The sequence below is a fragment of the Pipistrellus hanaki genome (assembly GCF_964339955.1).
Source record: "Pipistrellus hanaki genome assembly, chromosome: 2".
Classification (NCBI taxonomy): Eukaryota; Metazoa; Chordata; class Mammalia; order Chiroptera; family Vespertilionidae; genus Pipistrellus; species Pipistrellus hanaki.
The window spans coordinates 65,472,547-65,494,089 of NC_140504.1; the positions used below are offsets into that span (position 1 = coordinate 65,472,547).

Genomic DNA, 21,543 nt, shown 5'->3' on the forward strand with positions numbered 1-21,543 from the left:
TTCTCTTTGGAAACTATTTCAGGTGTGCATTTATATCTATTTATACCTTTGTTTACACTGCCTTAGCAGTTTAATATGGTGAAATTATATGATGGATGGATGGGTGGATGGGTGTGTAAGTAGGTTTTTTTGGTGTGTGTTAATTTTATTTAAATATTTAACAAACATCCAGGGCCAACTATATGCCAGGTTCTCTCCTATGCATTTTGGACATTGCAGTGAATTAGACACCAGGCCTTCTGTCATGATGTTTACATTCTAGTTGGGAGACAAGTAAATTTTATAATGTGCAGATTATGAGTAGAGGGACCTCTCTGGGGAAGGGAATTTAAAATGAGACCTGATGATAAGGAAGAACCAACACAATGCAGATCTGGTGGGACAAGTGTTCTATATAAAGCAGCAGCTTGTAAAGGCTCTGAGACAGAAATCAGACAGGGTAAATAGAGGGGTGGAGCAGAAGTCAAGTTTGTGAGAACATACACTGAGGGAGAAAGGGGAAGGGTGAAGACCATAGATAAAGGCCAGGTGATGTTAACGTACCAGTGGTAGCGATGTTCTCACCACTATCAGTAATGTTGTACTTAATTTTTACAAATAAATTCACACTTACCATTTAGTTCTAGTGCCCCTAAACCAAACGTAGAGTAGTTTTTATAAAGGGTTGTAAGTAGGAGTTTCCTCTAGCAAATTTAGATATTTCCAAAAATCCCACTTCATCATAGATTCCGAGATTATTTCCAAAATGACTCTTTCTGGTTCTCATTCAGACTTGGAGAAAGCATAGCAGCAAACAATGCCTATAGACAACAGGAAACAGAACATATGCCCAGAAGAATGCCTTTGCAATCATTAAATCACAGTTTTCCAACATCAGTAAAATGTTCAACTCCTCCAGTTTTGAAAGATAAAATGCCTGGATTGAACATTGAGGACTTAATAGAGAAACTTCAGTCTGGAGTAGTGGTGAGTGATAAACAGCATTATAAATGGGATTCTGCTTGCTACATATCAATGAATATCAGCCCTGATTATAACAACTTTAGGTGCAGATTAGATTGATTAAACTATTTAATATAAAAAATGTCAATATTTTGGAAATACGAAAAAAATCAGCCATAAAAATCCTATATTTTAACACAGCTATCATTATATCCCTACTGTTTCCCAACCAGCCCACCCTTCCCACATCCTCAGATTAAGTAATATGTTTTAAAATCCTACAAGCATTCCAAATTTTACCCAAGTATTCTTAGACAATAGCCAGGTTAGTGAAATGTTTGTGAATGGCCTGATATGGCATTCTTTTTTTTTTTTTTTTTTTTTTTTTTTTTACTTGTTACTTATTAAGTTTTAATGATTCTGTTTTTTAGTAGGCTCTTTTTTATTTTGTCAGATGTTAAAATTTTCTGATTTTTGACTCAATTGTATTAAAATTTAGGTAAAGGATCAGATTAATGATGTGAGACTATCTGACATAATAGATGTATATGAAATGAAACTGTCTACATTAGCAGTGAGTACAATCTTATTTTAACTACGTGTAACAATTAAGCTTTTATGGATGTATTCCAGTAAATGATGAAGATTAATGCAATTTTTTTTTATAGTCCAAAGATAGCAGGCTACAAGATCTCTTGGAAGCAAAAGCTCTAGCCCTTGCACAGGCTGATAGACTGATTGCTCAATATCGCTGCCAAAGAACTCAAGCTGAGACAGAGGTGTGTATAATATAAAGACTCATCTGATGAGTACAAAGGTAAATGAAGTAAAACATACAAAATATTAGTTATATCTTTGTTGCTCTGATTGAAATAAATTGTTCTCAGCATTTCACATAACTACTCCCTCTGTCTTGAAACCCTTTTACCTTTAATTTTGATTACACCAGTATCTCTAATTTTCTTTCTAATTAATGGATGTATTTTTTTAATATCCTCATCCAAGGTTATTTTTGTCATTGCTCTTTAGAGAGAATGGGAGAGAGGGAGAGGGAGAGAGAGAGAGAGAAAGAGAGAGAGAGCGAGAGAAGGAAGGAAGTGTCAGAGAGAGAGAGAGAGAGAGAGGGAAGGAAGGAGGGAGGGAGGGAGGGAGGGAGGAAGGAAGGAAGGAAGGAAGGAAGGAAGGAAGGAAGGAAGGAAGGAAGGAAGGAAGGAAGGAAGGAAGGAAGGAAGAGTGGGTCTAATTAGGCTTCCTACTTTCAGTCTACTGTCCTCTTTTCAGCCATCCACTACTTACAGCAGAATTCATCTTCCTTTTGTATTTGATTCTACCATCCATTCTTTCCTCACAGTGATACCTGAGGGTGTAATCTGATTCCGTCACTGGCGTGCTGAACATACTATAGTGCACACATGTCAAACTCAAAAGCTAACATGGGCCAAATAAGGTTTAAGTTTATGTGGAGCGCAAAAAAACAAAAGCTTCAATTTTCATAGAAACGTAGGTTTATTTCAATATAGACATCCTGATATGAAGGGCTGAGATACATGAGTAATTATCAACATAAAATAATAAAATATTTTAATAAAAATTATATTTTTTTCTTGAACATTAACTTACCAGACTGTACAAATTAACTGTACAAATTAATAAGCGTAACATAAATAAACCTATTTTTCTTGTTCTCCGAAAGCAAAATATTTCCTGTTGCACACACCAAACAAGTCAGTACAAGATTAATGACGTGGAAATCAGCTGCTAAAATATTCACTGCTAGAATTAGCGGAGAAATATAGTGCACCTGCGCATAAAGAGCATAAGGGAAATGAATACAACACGATTATAGTAATTAGTCTTTAGCAGATATTAATAATTATGTATAACAGGATATTGTAAAAATTAAGTTATGAAATTTTTATTAAGACGTTTCTTACATACCATTATATTGGTTGGGCTGCAAAAATATTTGTTGTGGGCCACGAGTTTGACATGCTTGCTTTAGTGGCTTACCTTTGGCTCAGAGAGCATTAAATCCTTTAGTTTGGCATGTTAGGATTCTAACCACTTCCATTGCACACCTTGCATTTCTGTGCATTCTCTACAGTCAGCCATATTAGATTACTTTTCTGTTTCTGGATGTTGACAGTGTTGGGTTTCCCTGACCTTGCACTTGCTCTTCCATGTCTAGAACACCATTTCCTCTCTCTTAGTAATCCTTCAGATTTTAGTTTAAATATCTCCATTTCCCAGGAAGCTACTCTGATCTTCTTCCCACACATGTTTAGAGATCCTTCCTCTATACGTATACCCTGTGCTTCCCACTTTATAATAGTTCTCACACTACGTGAAAATTGTATGACCTCATCTCTACTCTTGATGTCAGAGACTGTTTCTCTATCTAACGGGCCCTAGCACAGTACTTTGCACTTAGTAGGTACTAAGGAAGTTTGACATTGTGTTGTGTATGTATATGTAAATAATGAATACATTATGGGTGAGAACTTAGTGCAGTAATTTGAAAATCCCAGTAGATAGAAATGGAATCTAGATAATGTAATGAAATATAATAAAATCTCTTGATTTTTGAAAGAGGCATCAAAATCATTGTCAAGTACCTTACCTTTCAAATCTTTTCCAAGTAAAGGTATTCTAAAAAATATAAATAAATATAACCATATTTTTATTTATCACTAGAGGCCTGGTGCATGAAATCTATGCACTGAGGGTGAGGGGGTCCCTCAGCCCAGCCTGTGCCCTCTCACAGTCCAGAACCCCTTTCCACTTAGTGCTGCCATGGACATTCTGCTTGCTGCTCCTTAGTGCTGCCATGGACATTCCTGCCACCTCTGCTGCACTTGCCAGATGTGAGCCCCTGACCACCAGGAGACAGCTCTTACATTGAGCATCTGCCCCCTGGTGGTCAGTTCATAGCAACCAGTTATTCCACCATTCAGTTGATTTGCATATTAGGGTTATATTATATAGGACAGGATATTGAATGTGAACTGTAAATGAAAAGTAAAATATAAAAAAGAACCAAATAAAATTTTAGATCTGGAAATTTTTTATATATATATATTTTTTTTAATTCTCACCTGAGGATGTTTTTAAAATTGATTTTTAGAGAGAGAAACATCCACATGACAGAGAAATACCGGTAGGCTGCATCTGTACCTGCTGACTCAGCAGGATCTAACCTAAACCTAAATATGTGCCCTAACCTAGAATCCAACAGGAAATCCTTTGGTGTACAGATTGAGACTCCAATTAATTGAGCCACCTGCCTAGGGAAGATCTGAAAAAATTTTTTTAGTAATTTTAGTAACTCCTGCCAGATGTTACCCATGAGGGCATCCCAGGCCCTAGTCAGTATGGATCAGTAGTTACACTGTCCTATGCACCGAAGGGCCATGCGTTCGATTCTAGGTGAAGGCACATACACAGGTTGTGAATTCCATCCCTGTCAAATTGCTTGGGCAACTGATCAATGTTTCTCTTTCCCCCTCCCTTCCTCTTTCTCTAGAATCAATGAAAAGAACATATTCTTAGAGGAGGACTTAAAAAGAAAATAAAAATGCTGGTTTGGTTCAGTGGAAGGGTACCAGGTTGGATTCTGATCAAGGGCACATACCTGGATTGCAGGCTTAATCCAGGGCCCTGGTTGGGAATTCAGCAAGAGGCAACCAATTGATGTCTCTCACACCAGTTTCTGTCTTTCTCCCTCCTTTCCACTCTGTAAAAAAAAAAAAAAAAAAAAAAAAAATCAATGCAAAAATGTCCTCAGGTAGGATTAACCAAAATAAACACCCATTCCCAGTGTGATTATTGAAGGAGCATATGAAATATTTGTTGAATGAATGGGAAGGGATGGGACTTCACTTTCTGTTTTAGAACTCTGTAAGCCAGAGGGTTTATTTTTATTTATTTATTTAAATATATTTTATTGCTTTTTACAGCTAGGAAGGGAGAGGGATAGAGAGTTAGAAACATCGATCAGCTGCCTTCTGCACACCCTCCACTGGGTGTGCCCTTGATCAGAATTGAACCAGGGACCCCTTAGTCCACAGGCCAACGCTCTATCCACTGAGCCAACCTGTTAGGGCCAGACAGTTTATTTTTTATTTTAATTTTTATTGATTGATTATTTTAGAGTAAGGGAGTGAGAGAAACACCAGTGTGGTGTTCCACTTATTATGTGCTCTTTGATTGCTTCTTGTCTGTGCCCTGAACAGGGATCCAGCCTGCAACCTTGCTGTATCAGGAGGAGGCTCTAACCCACTGCACTGCGGGCCTTTCAACAAAACCCCTCTGGCGTGTGCTGGCCCTTGCTGTGGGCCGGAGCTCCTCTGCCACAGCAAAGGTTTGGGTTCCATTCTGTCAGGGCACCTACTTAGGTTTCGGGTTTGATCCCTGCTTCGCGCTGACTGCTGCTCAGGAAGTGACTAAGGACCGTTGAGGTCTGTGTGCTCTAGTCATTCAGCCCAGAGCTGGGGTTCCATTGCTGACATGGCTGACTCCCATTCCCACTACCCCTGGTCCTCCATGAGGACAACTTAGCTATGGTAGCTGCGTGGCCTCTGCCAGCATATACATCCACATAGGTAGGTTGCCCTCTACCTGGCTCGCCAGGCCTGACTGCTGCACAGTCGCCCCAGGATTTCCAGGTTCTCAGGGAGAGCGCCCTCTAAGCTGGACTCCCAAGGAGAGTGGGGTCCTGGAGGGAAAGCACTTTGCTCTGCTTGCCTTCGGGGCTCCCGGGCTGGAGCACAGCGCCTGTCCTGCTCAGGGCTCGGAGGCTAGGGAGTCCTCCTAGCTGGGTGTGAGAAATGAAACTGGAGCCCTTCCTCCTGGAACCCTGTTGTCTATGGGCATGTAAATACATTTTATTTTATTTGATATGCCTCACGTGCCTGGCCTCCTGTGATACACAGCCACGCCCACCCACTCCTGCCAGATGTTACCCATGAGGACATCCCAGCAAATTAGCATATACCTCTCTTATTATAAAGCGGTGGTCAGCAAACTCATTAGTCAACAAAGCCAAGTATCAACAGTACAACGATTGAAATTTCTTTTGAGAGCCAAATTTTTTTTAAACTTAAACTATATAGGTAAGTACATTGTTATTAACCTAATTAGAGTACTCCTAAGTTGGCCTTTGTTAAAAATTCAAGGGGCCAAAGAGCCACATGTGGCTCGCAAGCCGCAGTTTGCCGACTACTGTTATATAGGATGGATTTATTTTCCTTAACTGATGATGGTATATTGAATTTTTCATAAATTCCAATAAAGATAATTAGTGATAGTAAGATAATTTTTTTTCTCTTCTCATAGCACATTTTTATATCCTGTCTGTTGCATGTGACTTGAATTTATTGGAAAATTTAGTGTTTTTCTTATTTTACCAAAAAGGCTTTTAGCAATAATAACACTAAATAATTGGGTATTACTGCTTTACAGACTCTGTCCTGGAAGCAGAGAATGGCTTAGGTTTTTATTTGTCACTTCAAAATAAGTAGTATTTTTTGCAAACTTTGTGATTTAGTGTTGACAACTAGCCCAGTAACTATACCCATTTTATTGAGTACTATATGTAGAGCTGCCATCATCCTATATAATAAAAGGGTAGTATGTAAATTGACCACGCAGGATGACCAGTCACTATGACATTCATTAACCATCAGGGGGCAGATACTCAATGCAGGCGCTGCCCCCTAGTGGTCAGTGTGTTCCCATGGGGAGCCCCACTTAGCCACAAGCCGGGCTGGCAAGCGCAGAGGCCCGTCTCAGTGACAGTGCTAAAGATGTCTGACTGCAGCTTAGACCCTCTCCCCGAGGGCAGCGGGTCTAAGCCGTAGTCAGACATTCCCTAAGGGCTCTCAGACTGTGAAAAGGATGTAGGCCGGACTGAGGGACTTCCCTCTCCCCTTGAGTGCACGAATGTCTTGCACCAGGCCTCTAGTGTAATTACAGTTGTGTTCATTTTCATGAATCTGGTCATACCAAGATTATTTTGTCAGAATTATCTATTAAATAAAAAACTATGCTTGTGTCAGATTTGTTAGAAATAATTAAATAAAAAGTATATGTGACTAATCTTTATATATCCCAATAGATGCTAGCCTATTAGATATTTGGTAAATCTTTTAAATTGTAAAAACAGCATGTTTAAATAATGATAGTGGGAAAGTTTCTATTCCATTTTCTTGAAGGCACGGACACTTGCTGGTATGTTGAGAGAAGTTGAAAGAAAAAATGAAGAGCTTGGTGCATTGTTGAAGTCACAGCAGGCTGAATCAGAAAGAGCCCAGAGCGACATAGAGCATCTCTTTCAACATAATAGGAAGTTACAGTCTGTGGCTGAAGAACATGAAATACTGACAAAATCCTACATGGAACTTGTTCAGAGGTGAATTTATAAATGTTTCTGTTTAAGATTAGAATCTGTAATGAACACATAGCACTTCTTTCCTGTGGTCCTAAAATCTGTTTGTAAAAATTTATATCATATATACCGTAATAAAAGCCTAATATGCTAAATGTTCAGTCATGTGGTAACTGATTGACTGTTCAAATAATCAAAGTTTAATATGCTAATGATATGCTAAGGCCACTTGTTATGACGTGCATTGACCATTGGGGGAAGTTGACCACTAGGGAACAGACAGTTAACCAGTCACTATGATGTGCACTGACCACCAGAGGGCAGATGCTCCAACTGGTAGGTTAGCTTGCTGCTGAGGTCCGGCCGATTAGGACTGAGTGAGGTGGACCAGACATGCCTTGGAGCCCTCCTGCGGTTTCTCCCTGGCCCCGATTGTGCGCCAGTGCGGTCCCTCAGCCTGGCCTGTGCCCTCTTGCAATCTGGGACCCCTTGGGGGATGTCAGAGAGCCAGTTTCAGCCCAATTCCATAGGCCACTTCCCTCGGGAGGGCACCATACACAGGCCTCACTGCTGTAGAGTGCTGCTATGGTAGCTCGAACTTCTCCCGATTGGGGCTAATTGGATGTGAGCCCACAGCAGGCCCAGTGGGACTAGGGTGAGCAGGAGCAGCAGGTAGGAGCTGCAGGCAGCGTTGGGCTGCTGGTTTCAGCCTGATCCTCACAGGCCATCCCGAGGGACCCCACCTGTGCACGAATTCATGCATGGGGCCTCTATTATTCTAATAATACTGTAAGGTAAGTAATTAGCAAGAAACTTAGTGAAATGAAATATTGCTTAATCATACTCAGTATTAAAGTTGGAAACAGAATACAGGTCTCTTTATTTCTTTCCAATTGACTGCTTCTTTTCATTTGTTCATCAGTCATCTGGGATGTTAGCACTGCAAGGACAAGTTTTATCTATTTTATTCACTGAGAGATCCCCAGGGCTTGGAACAATGCTTGGTACATAGTTAGACACTCCATAAATAATTGTTGAATGACCAAAGTTGTCACAATTTATATTAGTTTTAACCATATAACTTGGTCACTTGTACAGTGCAAAAGTGGTAGAATATTAACACTTTCATGTCATTCAGCCTAATAGAATGGAAATCTGGGTGTTCATATTGAACTGAACTATAAATTATTATTCAATTTTTATCCTTGATGCCATTTAATATAGTTTACTTATATATTACTATATACACTAATAAAATAATAAGATGCAAATCGACCATACCATCTTGATACCCACCAGCCAATCAGGAGTGAATATGCAAATTAACCCAAGGAAGATGTTGAGTTAATTTGCATATGCAGGTGTTGAACGGCCAGGGGCAGGGCAGGATGTAGACATTCCACACTGCCCCAGCCGCTGCAGGCCTCTGGGCAGTGTGGGAAGGCTGAAGGGTGGCTCCGGGCCAGAGCGAAAAGGAAGCTCTGGCTGGATCAAAGGTGGTGCTGGCAGCCAGGGTAAGGAAGGCCCATTCTTGCACGAATCTTCATGCATCGGACCTCTAGTATCTGTATAATACATTCTTAAAGGTGAATTGCTGGGTTTAAAGAGTATATGTTTTTAAATTTTTGATATATTATCAAGTGTCCCTCCAAGAATGCTATACCAATTTATACACCCACTAACAAGTTAACTATAAGATTAATTGCTTTTCCCTCCCTTATAAAGCTTTTTTGTCTATTAGGCCAGTCTTAAATCTTTTGAATTATAAGGAAGACCAAGAAATAAATAATAAAAATAAAAACACTGTGATTAACTTGTTCTTTGTTTTGCTATTTGTTTCAAGATTGGTTAAAATTTGAAAATTTTCTAGTGTTCTATGCTGTTAATCTATAATAAAAGTATAATATGCTAATTAGAACAGACATCGTTCTGGATGGCCTGGACGAAGCCCGGGCTGTGAGGAAAGCCCGGGTCCCAGGTGCCTGCCAGCAGCCGGAGGAAAGCCCGGGTACCTGCCAGCAGCCTAGGGAAGGAAGGGCTACTCTTGCATGAATTTCGTGCATTGGGCCTCTAGTAAAGAGATAAAGAAAATGGTTAACTTTCCAAGGTCCAACAATAAAAATGAAGGGTAGAAATGTATAACATCTGGAAAATGTGTGATGACAAGGTGACTTCTAAACAAAATATTTCCTCCAATAACAGCTTTTTCCAAAGTCTGATTTAGGCACTGATAAAGTTTCTGGCTCTCTATCCCTCTCCCTTTCTCTCTGTAAAAAAATCAATAAAATATATTTTAAAAAAGAGAGAGAGAAAGTAAGCAAGTGATCCATGATTAATAGTGATTTCTAGGACTTTCGATGTTTCAAATAGTTATTGAGGGGCCTGGTGGGTAACTATAAAGATAGCTGTATGTATCTTATAAATAAATCTGGCTTAGGAAAACTCATATATAATATTAGGGAATTAAAATTTAGATTTTTATAAACTGTGTAGGAGAGATAAAACACTTCTGCTGGTCAAATTTGGTTAGTGTGTCAGTCATATTAGTACTTAATAAAGTGAAAAGGGCATTTTGTGTTTAAGTTAGCCTGAAAGAAAAGACCAGTATTTACTTGAGATCACTGATTCAGACAGAAACCCAAATAGTATTCAAATTAGGGTGTGAAGGAAAGGGGTCTTTACAAGAAAGAGAAGGAAAATAATTACATAAATAGAAGGAAAGAATTTCTATAGGTGCAAATAAGCTAAGTTATTGTTTTCTTTTTTTTAAAAAATATTTTATTGATTTTTTACAGAGAGGAAAGGAGAGAGATAGAGAGCTAGAAACATCGGCGAGAGAGAAACATTGACCAGCTGTCTCTTGCACACTCCCTACCGGGGATGTGCCCGCAACCAATGTACATGCCCTTGACAGGAATCAAACCTGGGACCTTTCACTCCGCAGACTGACGCTCTATCCAATGCGCCAAACCGGTTTCGGCCTAAGTTATTATTTAGCTATACATGGTGGTGCTAATTCTAAAGAATATCTTTAATTTAAAGTTTGGTAGTCAGAATGTCTGCTTTCCTGTTAGCTTTACAAACAGTTATTTGAAATACAGTGTTTGGCCCAATCCTAACATTATTTTCCCAATTCAAATCTTCAAAGTGTTGAGGATCAAGACATGCGAGGCAATTCCTCTGGAATGGCTGCCCCAGCTCTATTTTAAATGTTTCCACTTATGTCAGCTTTTCACACTTAAGATAGTTAAGGTGTCAGAGTATTACTTCTTTCTGTGTTTACCTTACAGATAAAATAAACAGGACTATTAGATGCAGAGCTTTAAAGAGACAAGAGAAATTTAGAATCTTCAACTACTTTGTTTATTAATTTGACATTTTTAATTAAATATGTAATATGCCCAACAGGCTAACAGTGATAGACTTTTACAGAAATTGTTTCACTTTTTGGACATAACTATAAAGATAGCTGTAATGTATCTTATAGGAAATTATATAATGCAGTAACATCTATAAAATAAAGCTCTATATTTATAAATATGAGGTTAATGCCCCACACATTTCCATTTCACAGTAATTTTTACCACCTCAGTCAGCCAAGGCACACACATCTTTACTCTCTTTTACTAGAGTTAATCCAACTCTGTTTATTTCCTGCTTATTTATAACCTTCTTCTAACCTGTAGTGTATGGAATTTGATTAGAAGAAAAAATAAACACAGTTTCTTTTCTTCATTATATGTTTTCTTCCATAAAAATATCACTCATCTTGTTTTCCTTTTAGGAATGAAATTACTGAAAAGAAAAATAAAGAGTTGCAGATCACATGTGATTCTCTGAAGAAACAAATTGAGACAGTGAAAAAGTTGAATGAGTCACTCAAGCAACAAAATGAAAAGTAAAATCTTTAGTTCTAATTATTTTGTAATTTTCAAAAACATTGTTTTTTGCAGATAAATTAATAGAATTTTAACTTACCTTACATATAAAACGTATGACAGAATTTAAGGGTAATTGCTATTCTTAGGAATTTTCTCTTAAAATACTTGAGAAAAAGAAATGATAATGATTCATTTATGATTTCTTCTATTTTCTTTTTTTATAACTTCAGAACTGTTGCCCAATTAATAGAAATAGAAGAACAGAGAAAAGAAGTACAGAACCAACTAGTAGACAGAGAATGTAAACTAGCAAGTAAGTAGCTTTTTATGTAACAAATTTCATATATGTTAACATTATTTTTTGTTGGAAGATAATCAAAACATGAGGGGTTTTTATTTTGGTTTTTTATTAATTTCTACATCCCTCATTTTTCAAAATCTTAAATCACATCCTAAACAGCTCTCCTTTTATTTCCATAATATTTCTTGCAATTTAATTAAATTGATTTTTAAAACTGGAAATTATAGGAAATAACAGCAGGTGGCAGTGTGTGGTAACTTTTAGTTATTAGTTTCTTAATGATATCTCTGGAGTGATCCAGAAAAACGGTTTTATATTAACTCACTTGTCTTTGAGCACAAACATCATCTACCTATATAATTTTTCATAATTTTCTCTCTCCTTTTCTCTTCTAACCCTTAAGCTCTGAGGATTGTCCTTCCCCTCATTACTATATTATATTATCTTTAGAACAGAGTAAGAAGGAAAGACATGGAGATTTGGTATTTTTCTGTGTAATGCTGGTACAGAGGAAGAATTACTTGGTATTTTCTGTTCGTCAAATACTGTAAAACTTTTATTTCCAGCAAGGTATTTCTTTGTCTTTCTAGTGCCTTTTTTGTTGTTGTTCTTATGACATAATAGCTATGAAAGCTTTTCAGGTAAGTCAGTATAAATGACTGTTTGCTTGTTTTAAGACATTCAACAAAAAGCAAAAATACAGGAAGAAAAAATTAAAGTCTTACAAAAAGAAAGGGAAGATAAGGAAGAGACCATTGATATCCTTAGAAAAGAAGTAAGCAGATCGGAACATATAAGAAAAGAATTGAGCATTAAGGTAAGAATCTGTTAAGTTTTCATTTGCAGTAAAATGAAAAAGTCTTAATTTGTGAAAAAGGTGAATTTAGATAAATTAATACTCTGTTTCTTGAGTATAGTTTTGTTTTAAGGATAGTAGAATCTCAAAGTGGCTTGACAATTGTTTATTATGAGAACTCTCTCACAATGTGAAAACGCCTATTTTCTAAAATAATCACACATTTACTAAATATCTACTGTTTGCCATCACTTACTGCTGTTAAATGGGCAAGGAATGCAGAAAAGGGTTCCCAGTTTTCTACATCACATACAGGTAGCTGTGTATAGGAACATAGCCACCTCTTTCTGCTTATAGATATGGTAATAATAATAATAGTAGTTCACATTTATTTAGAACATTATAATTTGCAAAGGACTCTTTGAAACATTGTCTTAATCCTCCTCACTTTCACAAACATATTAATATAAAGTTAATAATTATTTTCAACCTACGAATATAACTGATTCTTGGTTAAGTTATAGACTCAAGGACAGTCCCATATTTAATAGTAGACTTATATATTTTGAATTTAAGTCCATTGCTGTTTCTCCATTTTTGTTACTTAGTGTGGTAGCTATGAACAGTGCTTTCTGGTCCATCTATGACTAGGAAGATGAGAACAAACCAGTACTAAAAGACTGAACAACCAAGAGCATAAGTGACATAAGAAACATAAGATTCCATGATACATTTACAGATTTCCTGGTTCTGCTTTAATGTGGTTATTTTAATAGTAATTCTAAATAGTAATATGTACTATTTTCTGCAAAATTTCAGTTGCTAGCATTGACTTTAAAAGACAAATTGAATGTGTCTTCCCAATTCACTTTTTATTGTTTAATGATTACTTACCTTAAAATAACCATATAATTTAGTTGACTAATATATATATTTATAATGTGTCATTTGAAATGGTTGTTTTACAAATGAAAAATACATCTTAAAATATTTGTGAAGAGAAAAATACAAAATTATATATATATATATATATATATATATATTTATAATGTGTCATTTGAAATGGTTGTTTTACAAATGAAAAATAAGAACATCTTAAAATATTTGTGAAGAGAAAAATACAAAATTGTTTTTCTTTCTTTCCTCCCCACCCCCAATTTCTTAGGCTTCCTCACTAGAGGTTCAAAAGTCCCAATTAGAAAGTCGTTTGGAAGAGAAAGAATCGCAAGTAAAACTTCAGCAAGAGGAGTTGAACAAACACTCTAATATGATAGCAATGATCCACAGTTTAAGTGGTGGAAAAATAAACCCAGAAACTGTAAATCTCAGTTTATAGACATTATATATTTATCTCCTGGTGAACATGGGGAGTAAGAGATAATTTCTGACTCCACCAAAAAGCACATAATTAGCTAATTATTAATTTAGTAAAGAAACTGAACTGATACATGATTTATTTGGTCTTAAAGTTTTACTTCCTGTTTTTTACTTCTTTTTGCATAGAGTTTTCTTTGATTCTTAAATTAGAATATTATTCTTAACCTCCTTTATTGTCTTTTCTAAGGCTTTTCTTTTGTAGCTTCTCACTCTTTTCTGCTTGTTTAATTTAGTCTTATTTGTGATTATATAGATTTTAAAAATCAAACTTGCTTGTTATAACAATCCTAAAGATTAATAAATTGAAAATGTGATTAGTAAAAAGAGAAAAGGCATGATACAGCCAGAGAACTCTTTCTCTAAAGTAATGCAAGAGAAAATATCAGTGAATTTAATATAATTTTATTACTACATTTAAAGTGCACAGATAGCCTTAGCTGGTTTGGTTCGGTGGATAGAGTATCAGCCTACAGGTTCGATTTCAGTCAAGGGTACATACTCAGATTGTGGGCTTGATCCCCAGTAGGGGACATGCAGGAGGAGGCGATCAGTGATTCTCTCTCATCATTAATGTTTCTATCTCTCTCCCTTACTACCTGAAATCAATAAAACTTATTTTTAAAAAATAAAGTGCACTAAGATATATGGTATAAGTTCTAAATTTGAAAAAAAATTTCAATGAATATAAAAGAAATAATGTATAAAAATTAGAAAATGGCTGATGTATAAAAATGACTGTCATTTGTCACAATTATTTATGAAATAGTTTTAGTTTTATTCTTTAAAATGTATGTTGGCCCACCCATCTCATTTCAATCAATTATGAATTTCTAAAGATTTATGTTGTATAACTTGGATTCTATTCTTGCTACATATTCAGAATTTATTTGTTGTTAGTTTTGATGTGAATTTGAAAGCATAAGTTAAATATTTTTCATGTTTTTCTTTAATCAAGGGAATTTTTCAGTACTCTTCATTTGAATCAAATGTTATAAGTAATGTTTAAGAAGAGACTTTATATCAATATTTTGGTTGAATTTATTGCTACACTTATAACTATTAATTTTACTTGTTTTTTTTTTCACTATGTCTATTTCACTATTTATGTCTATTTAAGTGAACTTAATTTACTTTTCTATTTTTCAACTATAGTATATCTGAATTTGTGTTTAGAAATTAAACAAATTTTTGTAATTTGTTAATTATATTAAACTAGTACACGTTGAAAAGAAATTAATTAGAAGAAATATTTTAATAACGCTATTCGCATCTTGCTAATGAAAAGAAAAAAGGATTTTACCGTGTCTCCTCTCTACCTACTCCAGGACTTCTGTGAGGATCAAATGAGATGAGGCACAAGAAAACACTTCACAATATTTGGTTAAAGTGTAAAATGTTTGCACCTGGCTATAAAGCAAGTTGTGTTCCTGAGCTGAAGAAACTCCAAGGCTACTAGTTGCTAGGGAGAGAAAGCCGGGCCTTGCTACGTGATGTCATTACCCAGAGCCCACAGCCACCGTTTCTGGGTGCAGCTGAGCCATGGGCTGCATTTTGCACTATGGGGTCTTGGCAGCATTGGCTGTAATTTGGTGGGGTGTTGCTCCACAGTGGTGGCAGTGCCTGTGTCCCACTTAGGCTAAGCTGCGTGTTGCTTGTCCGCGCCAGGTCCACAGTGCCATTTATTTGTAAGTGGCTAGTGTGCATCACAGCAGCTCCTTGATCAAGCGTCTGCCCCCTCGTGGTTAGTGTGCATCATAGCTACTGGTCGGAAAGACACTTAGCCTTTTACACTTGATCTTAGCCAAAAGGCCAAGAAGCAATGACACTTAGCCTTTTATATCTATCTATCCATCTATCTAGCTATGGCTAATATGATAAGTGTCCATCCTACTGGTAGCTATGGGTGCCAGATAATGACATGACATAGCAACACCCAGCTTCCTCTCCCTAGCAACCAGCATCCTTGGAGTTTCTTCAGCTCAGGAACACAATTTGCTTTATAGCCAGGTGCAGACATTTTACACTTTAACCAAATGTCTGTGAAGCATTTTCCCTTGCCGCTATCTCATTTGATCCTCACAGAAATCCTGGAGTAGGTAGATAGGAGATTCGATGAAATCCTATTTTCTTTTCTTTTGCTGGAAAACAGATTTAGAAAGCTTAGAAATTGGACCTGACTGAAAAGAAGTAAATGATGGACCTTAAAAATGACTTCATGTTTTCTCACTGTGCAGAATATATTCAAAAACTGCTGCAGTTAAATATTTTATCCTCTGTTCTCCCTGTGTGATCTACAGTAATAATCTACTTCGTGTTGATATTTACTGCTGCGTGGCTGACAATTACCTGAAAGAGAAATTGGGGTGCTTCACTGGGCTGGAAAAAGTTGAGCTAAATCAGAAAGCAGGACTAATTAAGCAAGTTTATTCTATATCTATAAAAGGCTAAGTTGACTTTTGCATGTGCAATACATATAAAGCTCTTAATGGTTTCAGTCTCACACGTGTGTTTCGAACTGTCATTGACGATTGTGAATTTAGTTGACACTTCTATTATAAAGAAAGGGCGAATAGTGATATTTATTTCTTCTAATTAATTCCTTTCAGTGTACAGGAATCCATGCACCAAGCCACTAGTATATAGATACTATCAAACTATAATAGTTTTTTAATATTGTTGTATGCATTTGTTCAGTTATGCAAATTTTTTAAAAAGAGCATTGTGCAGAATAGCAATTTTAAATTGCTACTTGTTTAGGAGTACATTCTATTTATTTGTGCAACTGCATGTATTTTTAATTTAATATGAAAAATGCTTAAATGGATACATATGACTAAAGAACAAAAGACTCCATAAAATAAAAAACAAAAAGTTTTATAAAATAAATAAACAAAGCAAGAACTCTAAGGAAAACCAAACTAACTTTATAATTTAGACACTGAGCCTCACCCAGTGCTGCCCAGCAGAACTCTTTGTGATGATTGGAATATTCTACATCTACACTACTTAGTATCATAGCCTTTAGCCACATGAGACTATTGAGTACTTAAAATGTTGCTAATGTCACCTAAGAATTGGATTTTTAATATTATTGAATTTTCTTTAATTTTTATTTTAATCGCCATCCTACTACCCTGTTTTCCCGAAAATAAGACAGTGTCTTATATTAATTTTTGCTCCCAAAGATGCCCTAGGTCTTATTTTCAGGGGATGTCTTATTTTTCCATGAAGAAGAATACAGTACACATTTATTGTTAAATGAAAATAAAGGAAATTAATTATCTGTGTACGGTACAGTAGTACTGTAGTTGTCAACACAAACCAGACAAACTGTGAATCATACAGTATCAAGAATTTACTCATTTATTCAATGACAATCATGTCATCATCTTCTGGAACATCATCATAACAATCCAATTCCTGAATTTCCTGGTGAATTTCTTGTGACTCCATTTCTTTCAGAATTAGTGGACCAAATCTCTCATGTTTAGCAATAGCATTCTGAGACAGAGCCTGGGGGGGGGGCTTATTTTTGGGGGATGCCTTATATTTCACTCAGAAGGAAACCTGTAAGTAGGTCTTATTTTCTGAGGATGTCTTATTTTCGGGGAAACACGGTAGATAGTGCAGATCTAGTTCATCCATGCAAGTATGCATTTATTTAAACCACTCAAATTGCCTGTTCTTGAAGGCCTATATAGACAGAGGCTCCATATATTTTTTAGCAGCCTTTTATTAATACAACAGTTTTAACCTGTTATTTCTAATCTCATCTGTTGGAAGAGGAAAAGTGTACTTCAGCTTTAAAGGTGAGTACTTATCATCATCCTTGTTCACTTTTTCTGTTTTTCCTAGTCTTTCTGTCTCTTATTGCACCTTTAACATTCTTCCTCTTGTTTTTCTTAACTTTAGTAAATTGGCTACTTTTTTGGTTTTTGCTTTTTGGTTCTCTATGCCTCAGATTTAAAACACAAAACAAACACCCAAAGTGTACACATGTATTTTTTTCTTCAATTTTTTATTTTTTATTTTAAGCAAGTTTGAGCCACAGAGTTTGGCAAATGTGTGTGTGTGTGTGTGTGTGTGTGTGTGTGTGTGTCCATGTCCTAATGGAGAAAACAAAACTAAGTAAATGCACCATTATTAGAATTGTCCAAAGCTCTGAATTTTTGCTGTGAAGGATTTTTATTCAAGTGTACATTAACACGGTTCCTTTTATGATTTATATTTGCTGCTTGAACAAATTTAAAATATAGATTTGTCAGTTTGTAACTTAATTCCTTTTTAGGAATCTGCAAACATTATCTGTGTAGAGCCAGGTAGTAAATATTTTAGACTTTGTGAAACATACACTATCACACCATACAACCCTCAGCACTGCCTCTTGTAGCATGAAAACAGTCATAGACACTACCTACATAAATGAGCATGGCTGCCTTGGCTTGTGTGGCTCAATTGATTGTCGTCTTGTGCACCAAAAAGTCAGAGGTTCAATTCTCAGGGCACATGCCCAGGTTGCAGGCTTGATCCAAGGCAACCTATCGATGTTTCTCCTCCCTCTACTTCTCCCTTTCTGTATCTAAAACCAATAAAAATATATTTTAAAATAAATAAATGGATATGGCTGTCCAGTATCATAGCCTTCTAAAAAAAACTTTTTTTTTTTTTTTTTTTTTTTTACAAAAACAGTTGGAGCTTTGCTTTTGGATGTTATATCTTACTGATTGACTCTTTTATCATTAATGAGTTTGTCTATTTACCTTTGGTATCTTTGGCTTGAGGTCTATTTTATTTGATATTAATATAGCCACTCTGGCCTTTTAACATTTTCTGTTGGCCTGGTTTATCTTTTTCTATCAATTTATTTTTAACCTGTCTTTTTTTTTTTTTTTTTTTTTTTAAGCTTGAGACCTATTGGGGATTGAACTGCAACCCATGTGGTCTTGACTGGAATCGAAACCAGGACCCTTAATTCCGCAGGCTGACACTATCCACTGAGTGTCTTTATATATAAATTCCATGAATTTGTAGACAAGTTAGGTTTTGTTTTATATCTGTTTTTGGCAACTATCATTTATTGTACTACTTAATATATAATGTAGTTACCTTGCAATTATGTCAATCCATTTATCTTCTCCATTTTTTATCCTAATTGGAAAATTGTTCACTTAGATAATAAATTCTGTATATAATACTAACCCCCAAACCAGTGTTATAATTTTTGCTTTAAACAAATATATGGAAATACATTGGTTTGCAACATCATAATGTAGTTACCTGTTTACCTGCAATAATACACACAAAATAGTATCTTCAGTGTAGCATTACTGTTTTTCCCTTTGGAAATAATAAGTAACTTGTGGGGAGATATTTCAAATAACTTGTTTTAACTTTCACCCACTTGTTTTAGCATCCATTGATAATTCTTGCTTGAATCAATTATTACTCTAAAGTTGCCAAATGATTATTTTGTTTTACTTTTTAATGGTAGAAAATTGAATATTTTAGTAATATTATGATATACTGTGAATAGACATCTAAATTATTATACATCATTTAGTGCAGTGGTCGGCAAACTCATTAGTCAACAGAGCCCAATATCAATAGTACAACAATTAAAATTTCTTTTGAGAGCCAAACTTCTTTAAACTATATAGGTAGATACATTGTTATTAACTTAATTAGGATACTCCTAAGCTGGCCTTTGCTAGAAACTCAAGGGGCCAAAGAGCTGCATGTTTCTTGCGAGCCGCAGTTTGCCGACCACTGAGTTAGTATATCATTGATAAAATTAAAATATAGTACTTATAGTTTTATGATTATAATAGAGTAATCACATTTTAAATTTGAGATTTGCTTTCTGTAGCTTAAAATAATAGGTATGTTAAATATATTGAATATTTTTCACACCATAGGGCCCTTTAGATAGTATTTTCCTTTCCAAACTTCCTAATTGGATAATTGTTCATTTAGATCATAAATTCTTATTTGTTTTGGTCACTTGCTTTGATTCTCTCGATCACCAATAAATATTAAATGCCTGTTGCCCATAATGATAAGTCTTTTTAAGAAACTAATTTTATATTTTTAACATTCACTGAGCTTACATTCAAGATATTTTTTAAATATTTTTTAAATATTTTAAACAAAATGAATAAATAAAAAATATAGCCTCTACCTTTAAAAGGGAAGTTATTTGTTTAATTTTTATAATATGAATAATGAGCCTGATGAGTATTTGAAATTGTCTGCTTCTATAATCCATAAATTGAAAGGAAACATCATAAATATTATTTTAAATCATTGTTCGAATCTGCAAATCACCTGGAACTCTTATGCAATATTACTTTGTTCAGCCTGTATTTTTTTTTTTTTTATAAAAGCTTGTGTTCATCTAAACATTTCAAAAATACCCTAGAGAAAACTTAATTATCACATAAATGAGATGCCATACTTCTCTGAACCCAGTTTTTGTTTTTTTTGTTTTGTTTTTGCACATTGACCTACAGTATAGCCCTTCATGATGGTCATTAAATGTGAGAATTATCTTTCTTCCCAACTAAATGTACTTTTTTAGTTTTCTAATACCCTAAGGACCCAGTCTTTCTATGCACTTGGTATCTCAAATAAAAGGTAGATAAGCCTAGGATACACAGCAAAGGGCTTTTTATGTAAGGTCCAGCCAGTGCTGCAGAGGGAGTGACCTTATCAAAGTCAGTAAAGTAGGTTGGATTACAGTTTCATCATGTTATTAAAAACTAATTTTCCACTAAGTAGCTGAGCATTTGGCAGGGATGTAATAGTGAACATGACTCTGTCTCTCCACTACATTATCTACACTGTTATTCCAATAGTTACATTTCGTCTCACTTATTTCAAAGAGCCAAAAGATACAATGTATTAGAGTTGCCTTATTTATTTTAAAAACTAAAAGTAAAAAGGCTTATGGTTACTAGGAAAAGACAATACTGTTCATGTTCATGTTCAATAAGGCAGTGTTTTTATTTACCCACAACTAAAGACTAGTATCAATTACTACCAGTTGATCTGTATAAAACCTACAGTTAATTAGAGCATGTTAAAGCTGAAAGAATCCTTAAAGAGCAATGACCCTCCCCCCCCCTTACATTTCAAAAAGATATTTAGACTTTATATTACATTTTCAGAAAAAGAGGCCACGTGATTCCACACAGACTGGTATGTGATTAAAAAATAAATATATTTTATAGGCAATTTCACTTCTAGGAATTTAAGAAAAAAGAGATAACCGTGGCTAGTTTCTTCAGTGGTTAGCATCAGCCTGTGGAACTAAGGGTGGCAGGATTAATTCCGAATAAAGGCTTTTATCTCTAGATCTGGCCCTGGTCAGGGCATGTGCAGGAGATATTCAGTCGATGTGTCTCTCACATCAATGTTTCTCTCCCCACTCCTTCCTCCCTTTCACTCTCTTTAAAAAAAAAAAATCAATGGAAGAAATATCCTCAGGTGAGGATTAAAAAGAAAATACAGATACATATGTACTAAGAAATAGGAACAGTAATAGTCATTACAACCAACACTTTACTGTGGCACAAATTTAGAAACAATTCATATATACATTAAGAGGAGATTGGTTAATCAGGGTAAAGGTACAGTTATTTAATAGAATAACATACAGCCTTTTTAAAAAGATATTGAACTAAGTACATGAAAAAATTCCTGGTATGTAAGTGAAAAAGGCAGGAAACCAAACTGTAAACAGTGATTCATATATCTGCTTTTTAAAAGATAGGTAGGTATGTGTAAATATGTATACACAATAAATGGTAAATAGTGTTTTAACAAAAGAAACATCCAAACCTATAGAGAATTTTTATATGAA

The 21,543-nt window shown here is 35.4% G+C and overlaps 1 protein-coding gene across 2 annotated transcripts in view; it reads left to right on the forward strand.

Moving 5' to 3' along the window:
- CIP2A (cellular inhibitor of PP2A) overlaps positions 1-21,543 on the forward strand; it is a 561,728-nt gene that overhangs the window by 24,504 nt on the left and 515,681 nt on the right. Inside the window, exons 14-21 of one of the 2 annotated variants that reach the window (XM_084874025.1) lie at positions 771-966; positions 1,442-1,516; positions 1,611-1,721; positions 7,155-7,351; positions 11,112-11,225; positions 11,439-11,521; positions 12,187-12,326; positions 13,471-14,902. In XM_084874025.1, the coding sequence (XP_084730151.1) occupies positions 771-966; positions 1,442-1,516; positions 1,611-1,721; positions 7,155-7,351; positions 11,112-11,225; positions 11,439-11,521; positions 12,187-12,326; positions 13,471-13,641 (1,087 nt within the window). In that variant the 3' untranslated portion in view covers positions 13,642-14,902. Of the gene's footprint in view, positions 1-770; positions 967-1,441; positions 1,517-1,610; positions 1,722-7,154; positions 7,352-11,111; positions 11,226-11,438; positions 11,538-12,186; positions 12,327-13,470; positions 14,903-21,543 lie in introns of those variants that run through there. The other variant, XM_084874026.1, reaches the window with a different exon arrangement.